Source organism: Furipterus horrens, unplaced genomic scaffold, assembly GCF_987537825.1.
Source record: "Furipterus horrens unplaced genomic scaffold, mFurHor1.1.pri manual_scaffold_12, whole genome shotgun sequence".
NCBI classification, from domain to species: Eukaryota; Metazoa; Chordata; class Mammalia; order Chiroptera; family Furipteridae; genus Furipterus; species Furipterus horrens.
In genome coordinates this window covers 49720607-49740272 of record NW_028327182.1, presented here as the reverse complement: position 1 = coordinate 49740272, position 19666 = coordinate 49720607, and the positions used below count along the sequence as shown (strand labels likewise).

The 19666-nt window shown below is 39.9% G+C and overlaps 1 protein-coding gene across 1 annotated transcript in view; it reads left to right on the top strand.

The window, feature by feature from the left end:
• RCBTB2 (RCC1 and BTB domain containing protein 2) overlaps positions 1–19666 on the top strand; it is a 40952-nt gene that overhangs the window by 8433 nt on the left and 12853 nt on the right. The window contains exons 2-7 of the mRNA XM_090258652.1: positions 8980–9135; positions 9357–9507; positions 11692–11858; positions 12410–12568; positions 12705–12812; positions 14043–14185. Coding sequence (XP_090114778.1) covers positions 9010–9135; positions 9357–9507; positions 11692–11858; positions 12410–12568; positions 12705–12812; positions 14043–14185 — 854 coding nt within the window. The 5' untranslated portion in view covers positions 8980–9009. The remainder of the gene's footprint in view (positions 1–8979; positions 9136–9356; positions 9508–11691; positions 11859–12409; positions 12569–12704; positions 12813–14042; positions 14186–19666) is intronic.

Sequence of the window (19666 nt, the reverse complement as noted above, 5' to 3'; positions counted from 1 at the left end):
AATTGGATACCTACAATGGTAGAGGGATGAGGTGGGAAAGAAAAAACCCAGGATACTGTTCAAAGATCTTAGCGTGTTAGCAAGATTTCCCTTCTACCACGAAGAAAGGTAGTCTAAAATACAGTGTGGGCAGTTACATCTCTATTTGGTTCCCTTTCATTTTTATTTTATTTTATTTTTAAAGTGTTATTTTATTTTTTATTATTATTTTTCCATGACCAGTTAGTCCTTTTATATCCCTGTCTCCCACAATCACCACATTGTTGTCCATGCCCATGAGTCCTTTTACCTATTTGCTCAGCACTTCCGACCTCTAATGCCCTGCCCCCTGCTTACCTGTCATCCTGCTCTATATCTGTGAGTCTATTTGCTTATTAGTTCAGTTTGTTCATTAGATTCCATTTATGAGTGAAATCATATGGTATTTTTCTTGCTCTGACTGGCATATTTCACTTAGCATAATGTTCTCCAGGCCCCTCCATACTGTCGAAAGGGTAAAACTTTCTTCTTTTTTACAGCTGAGTAGTATTCTATTGTGTAAATGTCCCATAGTTGTTTTACCCACTCATCTACTGATGGACACTTGGGCTGCTTCCTTATCTTGGCAATTGTAAATAATGCTGCAATGAACATAGGAGTGCTTATGTTCTTTTCAATTAGTGTTTTGGGTTCCTACAGATATATTTCCAGAAGTGGGATCTCTGCGTCAAAAGACAGATCCATTTTTAATTTTTTGAGGTATCTCCATAATGCTCTCCACAGTGCCTGCATGAATCTGCATTCCTCATCAGCACTTGTTGTTTGTTGAGTTATTGATGATAGCAATTCTGACAGCTATGAGATGATATTTCATTGTGGTTTTAATTTGCATTTCTCTGATGATTAGTGATGTTGAAGCATCGTTTCATATGTCTGTTGGCCACCTGTATGTTTTCTTTGGAGAAGTGTCTATTTGGGTCCTTTGCTCATTTTTTAATTGGGTTATTTGTTTTCTTGGTGTTGAGTTTTGTAAGTTCTTTATAAATTTGGATATTAACCCCCTATCAGATGTATCAGCACATCAGTTCTCCCATTAGTAAAATCATATATTCCTCAGTGGAGCTGAGAATTGATGTCTGTTCTTCACCGTGATTTGGAATTTTCTAAGCCCAACGTCTAAGACTTATTTTTCTTTAACTATAGGAATTCAACTCAAATGAAAAATTTCTACTTACTTTCTTTTAGATTTAAGAATCTACATTTAAAGCCTTGGCTGCTATGGCTCAGTGGATTGAGCATCAGCCTACGAACCAAGTGACTAGGTTGCATGTCAGGTCCCCAGTTGGGGGCGCGAATGAGAGGCAACCACACAGTGATATTTCTCTCCCTTTCTTTCTCCTTTCCCCTCTCTCTAAAAATAAAACAAACAAATAAATAAATTATTTTTTTAAAAAAGAATCTACATTTATCCTGGGGTTACTTTTTCAAACATTAGAAGGATTCCTATAAGGAGCCATATGGTAGTTCCTGAACTGTTAAGTCACCTTTTGGGTTTTATAGCTGTTAACTCCCATGCCTAAAACTCAATTCCTTTATCTTCTTTTTACATATTTGAGCTTATCTTATTTTCTGTTAATTAAAAGTAATTTTAACTTGCCTATTTTAATTCAACATATGGGATGCTGATTTAACCACATACTTTTCCCTCAGGACTGCACAGGATCGAGTCCATATAGAAGAAGAACTTCTCCTTTTTTAATGGAGAAAGTGGCAAGTTTAGAAAAAAATCATGCCCTTGCATTTTCTGTCACATGAAGTGCTTCATCAAACATTTATTGATCATCTGATGGGAAGAACAATGAGACAGTATCTATCTTTGAGGGGCTCACAGTGTAGTGACAAAGATGCCAAAAGATAATTTTGTGTGTATGTAGAATGTAAAGGGTAAAGGAGCCAACAGGGAATTATGCATATTGTCCGAGGAGTAGAGAACAGGTTGTCAGAGATGGTGATGTTTGAGCTGGTTGAGGAGTACAGCCCATACCCTGCTTCCACAGATAATGCTGTCCTGCAGAAGGATATGAGTTAAACAACTCAAACTCTGGTATGTTTACTCCATTCCTAGATTTAAAGAAAATATAAAATATCTTAGATGACATGTTCTTAATTCATCATAGGTATTCTTTAATTTATTTCTTTTCCAACACATCTGAGCATTACAGTCAACCAGCTTAAGTCCAATCAGTGTCCAAATGATGTGAAAAGTTTCACATCTTTCAGCATGCACATTGATTTCCATTCTAGTGTTAATTTTATTAAGTTTAGAAAGTATATGCTCTTTACTGTTAACAGCTTAACAACTGCCAGTATTTTCACTTTTCTGTTTCCACTCTTTTTAAATAAAATACCGTCAAAATACAGTTAACAGTGTAAATAATTACGCAAAGCCAGCATAGTGTCAGAAGCTCCTGACACAAAGTGCTTGTTTGCAAGCCCTCGTAAGAAAGCCCAAAAGTAGCTTACAAAAGTAATACATATATAGGACTTGAGAGTCTTTAAAATGTTAATAAAAAATTCCCGATTGTTTTTCTGGAGACAGTTTTATAAAATGAAAGAATGCACTCAAAGAATTAGTAATGACATTGCTTTATTACATTCAAAGTGTTATACGGACAGGAAATCTTCAAAGGGCAAGGTGTTGGCTGGTTTTCTTAAAGAAATTTTTTTGCTAGAAAGTCCTAAATGTAATTTTAATTATTTTCCATGTGCTGTATTTATACAGGTAGCACACACTCAAAGGAATAATAAAATGCAGTTTGGTCTCTAACTTTATGGAGCTCTATTTCCTTAATTATCTTTTTCTTGAACTAATATTAAAATTTTGTTACTTTGCATTTCCCAAACAAATGCCAACAAAAGATGGTGGAGGTGGACTTGATGTGAACAAAGTAGTAAAGGAGAGCTGGCCTGGGATTAATTCTTGCCTATGGTAGTAGTATGGGCAGGAAGGAGGGTTACCTGGGCCTAACTAAGACTGTGGATTCTAGGGACATGATCTTTATGACATATGTTGCCAAGGTCTCGTTCCTTGGTAGCACTTTTTTCCCCATTCAGATTTTTCTGTTGCCCTCTCTTGGCTCTTGTTCAACCAGTTTCTAAATTAACAGTTGGGTACAGAGGTAGTTGGGTGCCTTCTACAGAAATGACTCCATTCCTGCAGGTGGCTGCAGCATGATTGAGGCTTCTACAGGGTGCGTCATGTGAATTCTTATGTTACATATACTTTTATTATTGGAGTGTATATACAATGTTATATATAAGGAATACACATATTCTATATATGTACATATGTATACAATATATATGATGTATATAACTATAGACACTCATGATTATCATGGTCGAGAGAATGTTTTTTTCTCCTGTGAACAAAGATGCTTCAGTTCCTTGAGACTAATATTAAATATTTACTTCAAAAAGTGTAAACATATACATTTCATAAAGTTAGTCATCAGTTCCCCAAGAAATAGTTCTCCACAGGTTTAGAAAAATGCGTTTTTGAGGACTAACCTTCAGCAGCCAGCCTTCTGACATATTTAAAAAGCACACTTCTGCTGTACTTAGGTTGTATTGTAGTTATTATTTTCTATTAAATTGTGAGCTCCTTGAAGAGAGCGATTATGTCCCATTTTTATATCTTCAGTATTGGACATTCAATAAATGTTCAGTGATACTGTCACTCCCAATGTTCTCTTGACCAGTAATGTCCTTTCACAAATGTACAATGCAAGTGACATTACAGACACATTGGAATCCCACTAGTCAGCAGAGTTATGAACTGGATATTACAGTTTTTGTACAGGTGATCCAGGAAGAAAGTTCAGAACTAATAATTGGATGCAAGTGTTGAGTTGCTGGTTGAATTTACAACCTGATTTTAGGCATCTAAGAAACCACTTGATTTTGTAGCAGGGCAAGTTGAAATTCAAGAGACTGCTTGCAAGGGAAAAATGAGGTACCAATCAATCATTATATTGCTGCTTGTTTTCTCATTGTATATTGCCATCTGCCCTGTTTGTGCATGACAAACCACAGTGGGCATCGTCCCGTTTATTAAGAACTCCATGTGAACCACAGCCAAAGCCCTGCAAATTCAGGCAAACACTAGGTCTACCAGTTGTATAACTTCTGATGTGTTTTTCTTACTCGGTAAGAGATGACAATGTGGAAAGAAATATGGGCTCACCCGATTAGAAGCTAGTGATCTTGGAGGATTTTGTAATCTCTGTGTGCCTCAGTTTCCTCATATTTGAAATGATAGCAATATCTATGTCTTACAATTGAGATGACTTGAGATAATTTGTAAGAACTCTTTTAACTAGCACATAGGACATCTACAGAGGAATGTATGAGGGTATCAAGAAGGCAACAGGCCCAATCCCCTCCAAGATCGCCCCCCTTAAGTCCAAGACAGGTGAGGTCATCACTGACCAGGAACAGCAAATGCGGCGGTGGACCGAGCACTACCTCGAGCTGTACGCAACGAAGAACACCGTAACAGACACTGCTCTTAAAGCCATCCCAGACCTACCAGTCATGGAGGAGCTAGACACCCCACCTACTGCGGCAGAGCTCGGCAAAGCCATCGACCGCCTTGCTTGTGGGAAAGCACCAGGAAGCGACGGAATCCCTCCAGAAATCCTAAAGAGCGGGAAACCAGTCCTGCTACAGCCGCTCCACCATCTACTCTGTCTCTGCTGGAAGGAGGGTTACATCCCCCAGGATATGAGAGACGCCAACATTATCACCATGTACAAGAACAAAGGAGACCGCAGTGACTGCAACAACTACCGGGGCATCTCTCTCCTCAGCGTCGTCGGCAAAGTATTCGCCCGGGTCGCTCTTGCCCGCCTGCAGACCCTTGCTTCCCGCGTCTACCCAGAGTCCCAGTGTGGCTTCAGAGCTGGCCGATCAACAGTGGACATGATCTTCTCCCTACGCCAGCTGCAGGAGAAGTGTCACGAGCAGCATAAACCACTCTACCTCGCCTTTATCGACCTCACGAAGGCGTTTGATCTGGTCAGTCGAAGCGGACTCTTCAGCTTGCTACGGAAGATTGGCTGTCCACCACATCTGCTTGCTGTGGTCATGTCCTTTCACGACAACATGCACAGCACGGTGTCCTACAACGGCGCAACCTCTGAGGCCTTCCCAGTCAGCAGCGGAGTAAAGCAGGGCTGCGTCCTCGCGCCTACGCTGTTCGGAATCTTCTTCTCCATGCTCCTCCAATACGCCTTTAAGGACTGCAGCGAGGGTGTCTTCATTCACACCAGATCCGATGGCAAGCTCTACAACCTGGCCCGTCTACGAGCCAAGACCAAAGTCAAAGAGGTGCTCATCCGTGAGATGCTCTTCGCCGACGACGCAGCTTTGACATCACACTCCGAAGAGGGACTCCAGCAGCTAGTCACTTGCCTTTCCCACGCATGCAAGGAGTTCGGACTAGCCATCAGCCTGACGAAGACGAATGTTATGGCTCAAGGCACGGGGACTCCCCCATGCATCACCATCGACGGATACACCCTGGAGGTTGTCAACGACTTCACTTACCTCGGGTCCACCATCTCGAGCTCTCTGTCAGTCGACTTGGAGGTCAACCGGAGAATTGCCAGGGCAGCCACAGTTATGGCCAGACTGAACCGGCGAGCGTGGAACAATTCCAGCCTCACTGAGAAAACCAGACTGCGCATCTACCAAGCCTGCGTACTCAGCACTCTCCTCTATGGCAGCGAGACGTGGACCACCTACGCAAGGCACGAAAGGAAACTCAACAGCTTCCACATGAGGTGCCTGCGACGCGTCCTGCATGTCGCCTGGCAGGATAAGGTCCCCAACACCGAGGTGCTGAAGCGAGCCAATATGAGCAGTTTGCATGCAGTTCTTAGCGAGAGACGCCTCAGGTGGCTCGGCCATGTCAAAAGAATGGATGCAGGCCGTATCCCCAAAGACCTCCTCTACGGCGAGCTAGCAGAAGGCCAGAGGATGACAGGGCGCCCAAAACTGCGGTTCAAAGACATCTGCAAAAAGGACATGACACAATGCTCCATCAATCTCAACACATGGGAAGTTCAAGCAGACGACCGCCTAGCCTGGAGGCTCGCGGTCAGGCAAGGTACGTCACGTGCAGAGGCTGCGCGCAATGAGGAGGCGGTCCAGAAAAGATCGAGGCGGAAGCAGCGTCAGCAGCAGCAACAACGGCCATCTGCCTTCACCTGTACCAAGTGCGGCAGGGATTGTCACTCCCGAATCGGACTGCACAGCCATTCTCGGCGGTGCAGATAGACTCTCAGGAAGCTACGCCATCGTCTCTCGAGACGGACGGCTGCCGACGACGACGACGAGGACATCTACATTAAATATTTGATGCCACAACCCAAATATTGTTCTTTTTGAAATTTCAAGACTTACATAGGAAAAAATACTAAAAGAAGGACCTCACAGAAAAGTAGGTTCTTTTATAATATAAGGAAATGGGTAATTTAAAGTAGAAGCTTAGAATCTGTCCATAGCTCTAAAGTGGCCTTGGGTGCTGCCCAAAAGAGAAGACATTGTTCTCAGGACAGGATCTTAAAATTGCAGCGGCATGGGAAAAGTAAAGTGGCTGGATTTGGCATTGGGGAGTTTGCCCTGTTTCAGGCTCTGCCACTGACTCAGGGTGATACTGTTAGAAGCAACAAGCTGCTTTGCTTCTGTATTAGTTTCCTAGGGCTACCCTAACAAAGAACTGCAAACTGAGGGGCTTAAAATAACAGAATTTTAAAAAATCCTCACTAGAGGACATGCTTTTGATTTAGGCACGGGGAGGGAGGAAGAGAGAGAGGGAGAGAAACATAAACATCTATCAGTTGTCTCTTGTATGAGCCCCGACCAGGGGGCTGAACCTGCAACCTAGGCATGTGCCCTGACAGGGAATTGAACCCACAACCTTTCTGTTTACAGGACAATGCTCCAGCCAACTGAGCCACACTGGAGAGGGTGACATAATAGAAATTAATTCTCTCCTAGTTCTCGAGGCTAGACATCTAAAACCAACGTGTCAGCAGGATTGTGACTCTGAAGGGTGGAAGGGACAAATTTCCTTTCAGTCTGTAGAAAATAAGTATCTAATATGATCATCTCTCTACCAGAACTCATTTCTGATAAACTGACTTAATAGCTTATGCGAAACACAGGCCTTGGAAATCCCTTGCTCCTTTAAATCCACCAAGCATATGATGATTATTGAGGGAAATGGCCAAACATGCCATTTGATAGGTATATTGGCTATTTATTGCATCTTACTGTAATCTACAAAAATGCTGAAAGTTGAAAGTACATAACTAAAAATGTTTCTAGTATAGCAAATCCATAAGAGCTCTCTTTGAAATAGCATTATAATGTCCCCATTGAATGCTCTTATCATAAGAGCAGATGCTCATGATATAAATGTGTGCTGTTTTGAGTTTACAGTCACATGCCACATAATGATGTTTCAGGCAACAGAAGTCCACATATGTGATGGTGGTTCCATAAGATTATAATGGACCTGAAAAATTCCTATTGCCTAGTGACAATGTAACATTGTAGTGCAATGTATTACAACTGCCTATAGTATTTAGTATATAACATACTATACAGGCTTGCAGCCTAGGAGCAATAGGCTATACCATATACCCCAGGTGTGGTAGGCTGTAGCGTCTAGGTTTGTGTAGGTACACTATGATGTTCACATGGTGAGAAAATTGCCGAACAATGCCTTTCTCAGAACTTACCACTTTTGTTAAGCACAGGCTATAATTGTGTCCCCTCATTCATATGTTGAAATCCTAAGCTGGAGGTGCTTATGTCACCAGCATGGTACCCTCAAGAATGGAATTAGTTGCCTTTATTAAAGGGGTCCAGAGAGATCCCTAGCCCTTTCCACCATGTGAGGACAGTGAGAAGTCACCAGCAATGAACCAAGAACATGACTGTGCTGGTATCTTGATCTTAGACTTCCCAACCTCCAGAACTGAGAAATAAATTTCTTTTGGCTATAAGTCAACAGTCTGTAGTGTTTTGTTATAGATGCCCAAATGGACTAAGATACCCCAGTACTTGAGAAGGTGACCTTATTTGGAAATGTAGTTTAGTTAAGATGGACCCTAATCCAGTATCCTTAATAAAAGAAAATTTGACACAGAAACAGATACACATAAAGGGGAAGATAATGTGAAGACACAGGGAGAAGATGGCCATCTACAAGCCAAGGAGAGAGGCCTGGAACAGGACCTTCCTTCTCAGCCCTCAGAAGGAACCAAACTAGCTGATGCCTTGATTTTGAACTTCTAGCCTTCTGTTATTAAGCCACTCCATCTGTGGTACTTTGTTACAGTAGGCCTAGAAAACGAATACACACACTTCCTGGGTGTTTCTTTCTACAAATACCCAAACCTGAGTGGGGGAAAAGGGAACCCACCAGCTGTTTAAACTGCAGGTCAAAACTGGCCCATGACCTGAAATTTCTGGACCATTTCCTTGGTGTCACTGTCAGCATTTTTCTTTTCTAAGGACTTGTTTTGTTAAGAATTGGGCAGCAGATGAAACAGCAGTCCTGTTTGTCATTTTTTCCCCCTGCTTCTACAACCAAGCTATTTTCCAGAGCTACATTTAGCACATAGCCAGTACTTCAAGAGCTTGCTAGACATTCAGCTTCCCCAAGTTCAGTCTTGGATGGTTCCTGTGTCCTAGAGGAAAATTAATAGGTGAGATCTGATTCTGCCCAGAACCTGTGGCACTTGATTGTAGTGAGAGTATTACTCAAGCAGTTGAGCTTGTGAAGGCAATTTGTGAGGTGCCTCTCAAAACCAGAAAGAGCTCGTTCTTCACTAAACCAGTGCTAGCTCTTCCACAGAAGGGAAAGGGGCAAAGAAACTTAATCTTTTAATGAATAGTCTCAATATATATATTTTTCCTTTTTAGCCAGTACAGGCTACTCTGTCATCTTTGAAGATGTTAGATGTGGGGAAGTGGCCAATTTTCTCCCTTTGTTCTGAGGAAGAACTGCAGTTAATTCGTCAGGCTTGTGTCTTTGGCAGCGCTGGGAACGAAGTTTTATATATGACAGTAAACAATGAGGTAATTTTGAAGAAAAAGTTCAAACACTTCTCTTTTCAGTAATGGATTTGCAAAACTGAAGATCTTGGGGGGAACTAAGGCATTAAGTTTTAAAAAGTGCAGAGAGTATATTCTTATTATAAATGAAGCAGTTTTGTTTTAGTAGCACTGTGCCTGTTTAAATGTAATTATAGGTTTGTCAGAAATAGAACTGCTTGAACTAACAGTGGTTTTCCCCACAGATTTTTGTTCTTGGCACAAATTGCTGTGGCTGTTTGGGATTAGGTGATGTCCAGAGCACTATTGAACCTCGGAGACTGGATTCTCTAAGTGGCAAAAAAATAGCCTGTGTCAGCTATGGGAGTGGCCCACATATTGTCCTCGCAACAGCAGGTAACTGAGGAACACGATGTAGAATTTTAGCCCTTGCTTTATTTGTTCAGAAACAAAACTAGGATCACCCTTAAATCAAGAACATACGTTTTGATTTGGCAAGAGCTTCTGGCTCTGCCCTGTGAACTTGACTGTGCTTTGGACAACATGAAACATGAACGTATCTGAATATCAAATAAAGTTATGTAGCAGATGGAATCTAGCAATTACTGGCACTTTACATGTAAGAATGGCAGTGCTTTAAGCCCAGTAAAACCCTTACATTTTATAAGTGTAATTATTTTGTACTTAAAATGGTGCACTCACTGTAGACTTTTTGAATTTGAGATTCTGACCAATGAACTAACTGAAAGACTAAAACCAAATTCCAAGGTCCCCTCCAACTCTTCCTATTCTGTGATTCTTATGTTAATGACTGATGACTGTAGTTGGTATTTAATAGTATAAGGAATTAAATATTCTCATGACTATTTCATGACATAAGAGTAATAGACATTATAATTAAAATATACCTTATAGTTTTCTTAAGTATTATTAGTATTCTTTAAATGGAAATAAATTTTACATTCTTTTGTATACTTATTTCACATTAAAATAATAACTTTTAGAGGTTTTTGTTGCCAGTAATAGCAGGCAAGATTATTCAGATCACTTCCTCACTGAAAACAACTGAAAATTCTAAATAAAATATTAAAAATATTTTCCATAAAGGCATCAAAACACAGTGCAAAAAGGAATTATTAGATCAGATTTAGGAGAAAGTGTGAACTAAGAAGTCAGAGGGAAACTTGAAGTTAATTTTGCCTTAAAGATATCTGCCTATCCACTTAAATGGAGTTGTGGGCTAATGTACTCATGAGGTGAAGGGGTCAAAAGTCAAAGACCTCACAAACTAGGCTGGGACCACAAAGGGCTACATCAGGGCAAGGATGAGCCAGTTCTTTCATCTTATAGGACTGAACTGAAGAATTCCTTGGCTCTCAGCAAATCAGGAAGAAAAAAGAAAGAAAATCTCTCCCTGAGAGGTTGTAACCATAGATTTGTATTCCAATTCACATCAGTCTGGATTGTCCAAGAAATCTTAAGTCTTGAATTTATTAGAGGTACCTTTAAGTACTTTTAAGAAGTTGATGTAAATCCTTTCGTTAGGAAGGCACCTTTATTCTGGGCCTGAGGGGGTATGATGCCATTGAAAAATAATTTCCCAGTGCCAGTTAGCAGCACATAGTCAAGGACAACCAGGTACATAATGAAACAGGCAGCATGGGTGAGAACCAGTGCAAAAAAGACAGCAAAAACTGACTATTACATATCATATAATAGAGTTACCAGACACCAGTGATAAGATGGCTATATTTATTGTGTTAGAAAAAATAAAAAATGAGCATGGAGATACCTGCAGAGATCATAAAATATTTGAAAAAGAACCAAATATACAATATAATTATCAAAATGAATAACTTAGTAGACAAGTTTAGCTGCAGTTTGGACACAGCAAAAGAGAAAATTTATAAACTGGAAGATTGATCAGAAGGAATTATCTGGAATGTAGCACAAAGAGACAGTATGGTAGAAAATACAGATGAAATGGGTATATACTATGTACTTCCATTTATTTAAAGTTCAGAAATAGGACAAACTAAATTGTTATTCAGGACTTATATGTGGGGGCTTTTGGGGTGATCAAAGGTTATATTTTCTCACCTGAATGGTATAGCACATGGGTGTGTGAAATATATAATTATTTATGAAATTGTGCATATATATTTTATGAACTTTTATGAATGTGTATTGTACAAGTGATGTAATAACAAAGATTAAAAAATAACTTGGTGATCATTTTATAGGTGAGGAAATTAAAGCTTAGAAAAGTGAAATCTTCTATCTTTCAATCTAATATTTTTTTCTATTACTTTTAGCGGCCTTTTCCCCCTGCTGTTTATTAAAAGCCTATTTTCCAGCTACTAAAATTGCATTTATTTAAATTTCATCTTGTTGCTTTGAGGTAGAATGTGTTCATACTTTTCAAATGTATTTTTTTATAGAATGGGTTTGGTGGAATAGTGAAGTTGATTGGCTTTTGCAACTTAATTTTTAGTTTTCATTTGTAGAAGTGTGCAATATATATTTTCATATAATGAAGTAGATATTCTGAAAGCTAATTATGTTTCTTTTTATTGTCAGAAGGAGAAGTCTTTACCTGGGGTCATAATGCTTATAGCCAGCTGGGCAATGGAGCAACTAATCCTGGTTTAGTGCCCTGTCATATCTCTACTAATTTGTCAAACAAACAAGTGATCGAAGTTGCCTGTGGGTCTTACCATTCTTTGGTACTGACATCTGATGGAGAGGTAAGAACAATTAGTATAAATCTCATTTATTCTTTTCAATAAGTTTATATAGATTCCTATAGCAATCCTAGAAATATAATCATTTGATTAAAATGATCACCTTCCTCAAATTCAGTCTTATTCTTGTTAACAACTCATAGTCATGGTGTTTATGTGTATAGTATGTTTACCTTTATGTAGTAAGAATCTCTATTACTGTAAAATTTAAAAGGATATATTTCCTCTTCTATATTTCTATACTCAAAGGGGTCATCTGCAAAAAGAAAAAAATCCCCAAATGCTGAAAAAATATGGCAAAGTAGATATTCTTATAAATATTATATGATATGAAATAATAATTACTGTTTGCATAGAAACACCAATAACCAAATTTTATAAAATGCATTTTGTAAGAATAAATTTTACAAAAACTTCTCTGCCTATGTTGAGACAATATATGGATATCAGTCACTTTGAGAGCAAAAATGAGATGCCATAAGTATATGTTAGTGTCCAATTGAGATGCTTTATAAATTATTATATTTCATTAACTGATCTCTTCTTTCAAATAGGTATTTGCCTGGGGTTATAATAATTCTGGTCAGGTAGGATCTGGATCAACAGCTAATCAGCCAATCCCTCGAAGAGTCACTGGATGCTTACAGAATAGAGTAGTTACGAACATAGCATGTGGGCAGATGTGCTCAATGGCGGTGGTGGACAGTGGGGAGGTAAGAAGGTTATTTCATGTTATTTAAAAAAATTGTTTGCCTTACTAGCGTCATACCAACCTAGCATGTTTCTCGTAACAGAGAACTTGATTGCTTTTTGTCTTTTGTTGGCCTTGAGTCTCTCATTTTCTCTCAGGTGTATGTCTGGGGTTACAATGGAAACGGGCAGCTCGGACTTGGCAGTAGCGGCAACCAATCAACGCCCTGCAGAATCGCAGCTCTGCAAGGCATACGCGTTCAGCGGGTATGTCCACCCTTGCTTTATATGTGCCTGTTATTAGAGCTTCAGTGACAAAGATACCAATGTATTAAAAACCGTTTTTATGGCGGGATGAAAAGTTTAGCTGCTCGGGTATCTTCACTGAAGTAAAGGTTTAAGCTCTGTTTCCCTGAATTGAGTTATAGTTACTTATCAGAAAATTTAAATTTCTAGGACATTCTCATACACAGCTGTTGGAATATAAATTACTAAAATATTTCCCAAGGACACTTTGGCAGTATGTATCAAGAACCTTAAAAATATCGATACCCTTTAATCTGTAATTCTACTCCATTGTAAGGAACCTAAGAGAAACTCACAGAATTAGTGGAGAAGAAGAAAAAAAAGGAAGAAAAACAAAATAACTTTAGCAAATAATAAATGTAGCATAATTTATCTACTCAAACAATAAGTTAATGGTTAAATAAATTATACTAAACCTATGCGAACAGAAATGATGTTTATAAAGGACAAAGGATTTTTAATGATTTTGAAATAGTGCTGTATGTAATGTTAAATAGAAAAAAAAAGACAGAGCCCTGACTCGGTGGCTCAGTTGGTTAGAGCATCAGTCCATACACCAAAAAGTTTGCACGTTCAATTCCCCATCAGGGCACATATCTGGGTTGCAGGTTCAATCCCTGTTTGGGGCACATATGGGAGGCAACCAGTTGATGTTACTCTCACATTGATGTCTCTCTCTCTCTCTCTCACTCTCTCTCTCTCTCTTTCTCTTCCTCTCTCTAAAATCAATAAACATATCCTTGGATGAGGATTCAAAAAAAAAGACACAGAATTACTCAAAAAAGCTATCTGTGCATATCCGTATTTAAGTAGAAAATACTGATCTTGAGATTACTTTCATATTTATACTTTTTCATATTGAACATCTTTTTATAATAAAAAAAATCTTTTTAAAAAAGAAAAATGTATCTTTCTTATTAACTTCATACCCCTTGATCTCTGTGAGCACAATGAATGTCATATCAAAAGCTGAATACTGGGCTCATATCACTAAAGGACTCACATCTACCTTTCCATAGTTTTGGCCATACGTGGAGCCTGAGATAGTTCCAGAGGAATTGGTTAACTTAATGTTTGCCTCTCTGGACAGGTTGCCTCTTCCCTTTTTTTCATTTTTGATTCTTACCTATTTTGTGAAAGCATGTACCCTTCTATTTGCAGGCCTGAGTAGATTTGGTTTTTCTCTTTCAGGTTGCCTGTGGCTACGCACACACATTAGTATTAACAGATGATGGCCAAGTATATGCTTGGGGCGCAAATTCTTATGGCCAGTTGGGCACTGGCAATAAAAGTAACCAGTCCTATCCTACTCCTGTCGTTGTGGAAAAGGACAGGTAATATGTTCATTTGCAAAGTATCTTCAATGTTTCTTAGCGATTAAACAAAGCTTAGACCTAATATAGAATTGTGGGAAATTTACTGCTAGTATTAGAACATTCTTTAACAGGAGCTCTCATTCTTTTTTAAAATTGACTTTTGAATAGTTGGGGAATTTGACCGTATATTGAATATTCTATTTTCCCTTAGCCATATTTCATCTGCACCTCCAATGGCTACTCTATACAAACTATAATGACTAAACCTCCAACAGCTACTCTACATTATTTTTCTCCCTCACAAATTACCTCTTCTCTTTCTCCTCATTGTTTTCTGTTTTCTGTTCTTAAGAGGAAGTTGATAACATTTGCATTCTATCTTCTGTGGCTCAGGAAAATTTGTTTGTTGGTATGAATCAGGTACAAAAACAGATGACAAAGGCATGGGCCTTGGGGCTTTGATCCCAAACCTAGACCTGAAGGTTTCCTGTCAACTTTCTCCACTCTCTTTCCTGTAGCAGTTGCTACAGCGAGCCAAGACTGTGCCCCTTCCCTGACTTCCCTTGTGGCAATGGGTGTTCCAGGAAAATGTCACCAGGCCAGGTCCACATCCTAACCCCTTTGCTGTGTCTGTACCAGCTTTCTGCAAGAAGCAGTGTTTCTGCCTCCTATAATGGCAAAGGCTACTCCTGTTTTATGAAGGCTAATAATAAACAGTCAGAAGTGAATGTAGGAATTAAGTTATTTTTCTTTTCTGTGGTGGGTAGTTTAGCATAGATGGTCACTGTTGTGTTTCAACTAGTTACATATTTCATAGAATGTTATCATGGAAAAGGGAGGCTATCATTTTAAGTGATTTTCCAAAGTACAGAAAAGATATTCAAATGATCTAAAAGTTTCTACCTAGTGGGTCATTGTGGAAGTGATTAAATATGATGAGAACAGAGCAGTTAATTCCGTCGTCGGCAGCCGTCCGTCTCGAGAGACGATGGTGTAGCTTCTTAAGAGTCTATCTGCACCGCCGAGAATGGTTGTGCAGTCCGACTCGGGAGTGACACGGTATCTGTCTCCTCCCGTGTTGAATTGACATCTTGCGATGACGCTGGAGTGTCCTCTCCAGTGAAGCTGAAGCTACAGAGCCTGGGCAGGGTGATATGGAGGGTCTGCTGTTGCCCATGCAGCAGACCCCCCCTCTCTTCGCAGCTGAAGGGTCCAAGGGAAAGACGGAGTCAATACAGCTTGGCTTCAGGTGCGCCGCAGGAGTTGCCGGTGTTGACTACAACGTCAAACCGCCTTAGGGACTCCGGCTCCGGATTTTCTGTCGGGGTTTACTCCCTTAGCCTTTCCCCTGAAGAGGTATGCCGCAAGGCAGCGGAGGTTTTTTGGAGTCAGAGTTTTCCTTCTCTGATGTGCCCTGACTGGAAGATCGAACCAGCGACACTTAGCTCGCAGGCCGACGCTCAATCCACTGAGCCAAACCAGCCAGGGCAGAGCAGTTAATTAATGTTTATCTAAACAGTGTTGGGTTGTTCTAACCTCCCCTTCTCCCAGAGAACACCAGATTGCTTTATAACTGAAGTGGTTAAAATATAGAAGGCCTTTTTCTTTTGTTAACTGCTTAGATATCTGTCTGTTGAGCCCCCATCCCATCATCAGACCAGCACTGTGTCCCCCTCCCTCCAACAACTGTCAAGTTGATGTTTTCTTAGACTCTGGGGCCAAATTTAAAGCCTCTCCTTCTTCTCACTGATATTCTGGGGGAGAACAAAATTTCCTCTACCCTCAGTGCTCTTCTGGTTGGTCTAATAATCAAATAGACATGCGACAGATTAGCAAGAAAAAATAACTAAATTTCATATATACATATGTATGGAAACTCCACGTACATGAGAGTTATACTCTACATGCTTCAGAGGTTCAGAGATAGCAAGAGAACATGGGTATATAAGACATCCTGAGCTAGGATGAGGTAAGTTGCCTTGGGGACTTCAAAGGGTCATTGCAGGATAAGAAGAGCAGATGTTCAGTAAATAGGAGTTTGTCTTGCTCTACAGGTAGGTCAAAAGAGGTTATCTTTATAGTCTCTTATTATGGGTAAGCCCCCTAATTCAAGTTTTTTTTTTAAGTATATTTTATTGATTATGTTGTTACAGTTGTCCCAATTTTTTTTCCCTTTGCTCCCCTCTGCCCAGTACTCCCTTTCCCTTCAGCAATCCCACCCCCCTTATTTCATGTCCATGGGTCGTGCATGTAAATACTTTGGCTTCACCCTTTCCTATATTATTCTTAACTTCCCCTTGTCTATTTTGTACCAACCAATTATGCTTCTTAATCCCTGCACCATTTCCCCATTTCTCCCCCTTCCCCTCCCAAGATGATATCCCTGCAAGTGATCCCCACACCTATGATTCTGCTCCTGTTCTGGTTGTTTGCTTAGTTTGTTTTTGTTTTTATTTTTTAGATTCAGTTTTTGATAGCTGTGAGTTTATTGTCTCGAATTCTTGTAGGTAGTTAAGGGAGGGGAAAATTTTTCTCTTGAGCCCATGGCTAAAGTTGCCTTTAGCTCAAAACAATCTGCATCTCATAGAAGCGTATTTCGGGTGACTTGTTCTGAACTCTCACAATGTCAAAGGCTACCCTGATCCTTCCTTGGCACCATGCTTAGACACGACATCTGCACACCCATCAGCCTTCCCCAGCTCACCTTCTAGCCTATTCTTTTTCTCCTTCTCAGCCTATGTTGTACACTGTTGCCAAATTAATCTAAGGATTACATTTTTATCATATTGTGGCCCTGTTTACAAAGCTGTGTTCCTTCACATCAAATAAAATCTAAACCCTTCAGCCTTGGATTTAAAACTGACACCACTGTTCCTAGCAAACCTCATTGCTGCCATCTCTTCTTAATATTGTACCTTCTCCAGTCTTGCTGTTTCCATGCTATGCCTACAGATTTGTACATGTATTTCTCTCTGTTTCATATGCTCTTACTCATCCAAACCTCTGTGGCCCACCTGAACTCATTTTTACTTCAAATACTCCCTGAAGAGTACCCAGGTATTCCCCCTTACTCCAGAGACTTGTAGGCAGTGCTACACTGTGATGTTATCTGGGAATTCTTTGCAGTTTCACAGGTAAGCTACTTCTCTCTTAAGCCCCCTGGGCAGGTCCCATCATGCCTCAAGGAGCTGTTAGTCATGGGAAGAAACCATTTTTGAATGTGCACTGTGCTGGGTAGCTCATTTCATGTACTTTTCACCACAAGCCTCCACCTTTCTTTTCTTTCTTCTTTTTTTTAAGATGATAAAATGGATTATAAGAATTTAAATAACTTAGCCTCTGACTCCCAGCCCATGTCTTGCCTACTACACAATCTAACCAAAGAACTATATGCACGACCCATGGACATGAATTAAGGGGGGTGGGATTGCTGGAGGGAAGGGGGGTACTGGGTGGAGGGGAGCAAAGCAGAAAAAAACTGGGACTTCTGTAACAACATAATCAATAAAATATACTTAAAAGGCTAAAAAAAAAATAAAATGAATTGTTTACAGAAAACTACAAAGCATTATTAACAGATATTGAAAAAGATACAATGAAATGAAGATATTATGTGTCCATGGATTGGAAGAATCAACATAGTTAAAATGCCATATTACCCAGATCCATGTAGAGATTTTATGCAATCTCCATCAAAATCCCAATGTCATTTTTTAAAAAGAAATAGACCAAAAAACATTAGATTTATATGGAACCACAAAAGACCCTGCATAGTCAAAGCAATCCTGAAAAAAGAGAATGAAGCCGGAGGTATCACACTATCTAACTTCAAATTATACTATAGAGCCATGATAATTAAAGTGAATTGTTGCTACTCTCACGTGTGGATGTAACATTTGAGGGTAGATGGTAATAGATCCACTTTTCCTTGAATAAATGTATTTATTCTATTTCCTGCTCCTTTTTTTTTTGGAAATAATATCCTTATTGAGAAGCAATAAGGATATTCTTTTCCATAGTATTGACCACTTTCCCCATGTAGGCTGGCTTCGTTTTGACTAACTTAACCGTGCAAATAGGAAAGGTCTTACTATTTTGAACTGATCATTAGAAATACACAGTCTCTGTATAGTGGAGCCTTTGGCACTTAAAATACTGAGGAGAAATAGTAATATTGAGAAACCTCTACTGTTAGGCTACCATTTCATTTGTACACCAGACACTGTGCTTGGCATTTAACATGTTCTCATTTAATTCTCATACAGTAGCCTTACACTATGATGAAACTGAGGTTCACAGATATGCAGGGACATTCTGAGAATCATGCAGCTTAGTGGTAAGGCTAAGACTCAAATTAAGCTCCAACATCCAGGCTTTCCACTATGAGACATATAGCTGAGACATACAGCCTCATTTCCTCCAATACTCTTGAGCTGTTTTCAAGAGCTGAGAGCTATCCTCTAATAAATCAGTGAAATTACTTGGGCTGCACAAGAAAACAATAGATCTCTCAGCCTTCTGAGGCAAGCCAACACAGCAATCACCAGGTTGTATGATGACCATCCTCCCTCCTTGATTGGGAAACCTCTAGTTAAAGCACACAGTGGAGGAATGTCTCCACCTTTCAGCTGTTAGCCTTGGTCAGTAGGGTCTTACCCACCCCTCAGTTGCTCTGTGTGGTTGAGTCTTTCCCAATTAGTCAATAAAATGATCTACAAATTATATTTAGTAAGGCACTGTATTGGTTGCTTAGGGGGTGAGAAATAAGTCAGTGAATCAGCCTGCCAGGAACTTGTAATCTAACTGAATAAGATAGGTATGACACATTCACCTGAAAGATAACAGGGCCAGGCTGGAGTGGTGTGGACAGGAAGTTCTGCAAGAGGTCAGGTGAGTGAGAGACCTCTTATCTTGGGACTGTTTGAACTGGGCCTTAAAAGATGGGTAGGAACTCTGAGGCAGAGAGAAAGGAAAGAACATTCCTGATTAAGGACTTTACTTGTGAATAAAGGCATCGAGGGGTAGTGAGTACATATTTGTTGGAATGTAGGGTGTGTGGGCAAAAGCTGTTTGAAGGAAGGCTGGACATAGGTGGAAGCCAGATGATGATGGAAGGCCTTAATGTCACTAGTCAGGGTTTTATCTTGTGGGAAATCAGGGAAGGTTTGAAAGTACTGATGAGCATGGTATTTTAAGAGGATTACCCACCTGCCAGTATTACGCAATTTGGATCAGAGCAGACAGAAGTCGCTAGGAGACTGTTCCATTGGTCCAGATGTGTTTGACCAAAGGCGGTGGCAGATGGGAGAAATTACAAAGGATTTATGTTATTTGCCAACTGGATATTCTGAAGAAAGTGGTGAGGAAAGAGAGGTCAGAGATAATTCTGAAGTTCTGAGCCTAAGTTACAGAGGATGCTGATCCCATTGCCTGCTGTAAGAAAATCAAGATGATAGCCTCATTCAGGGTAAAATAGTTTCTTATCTTCTTTGAATCTGT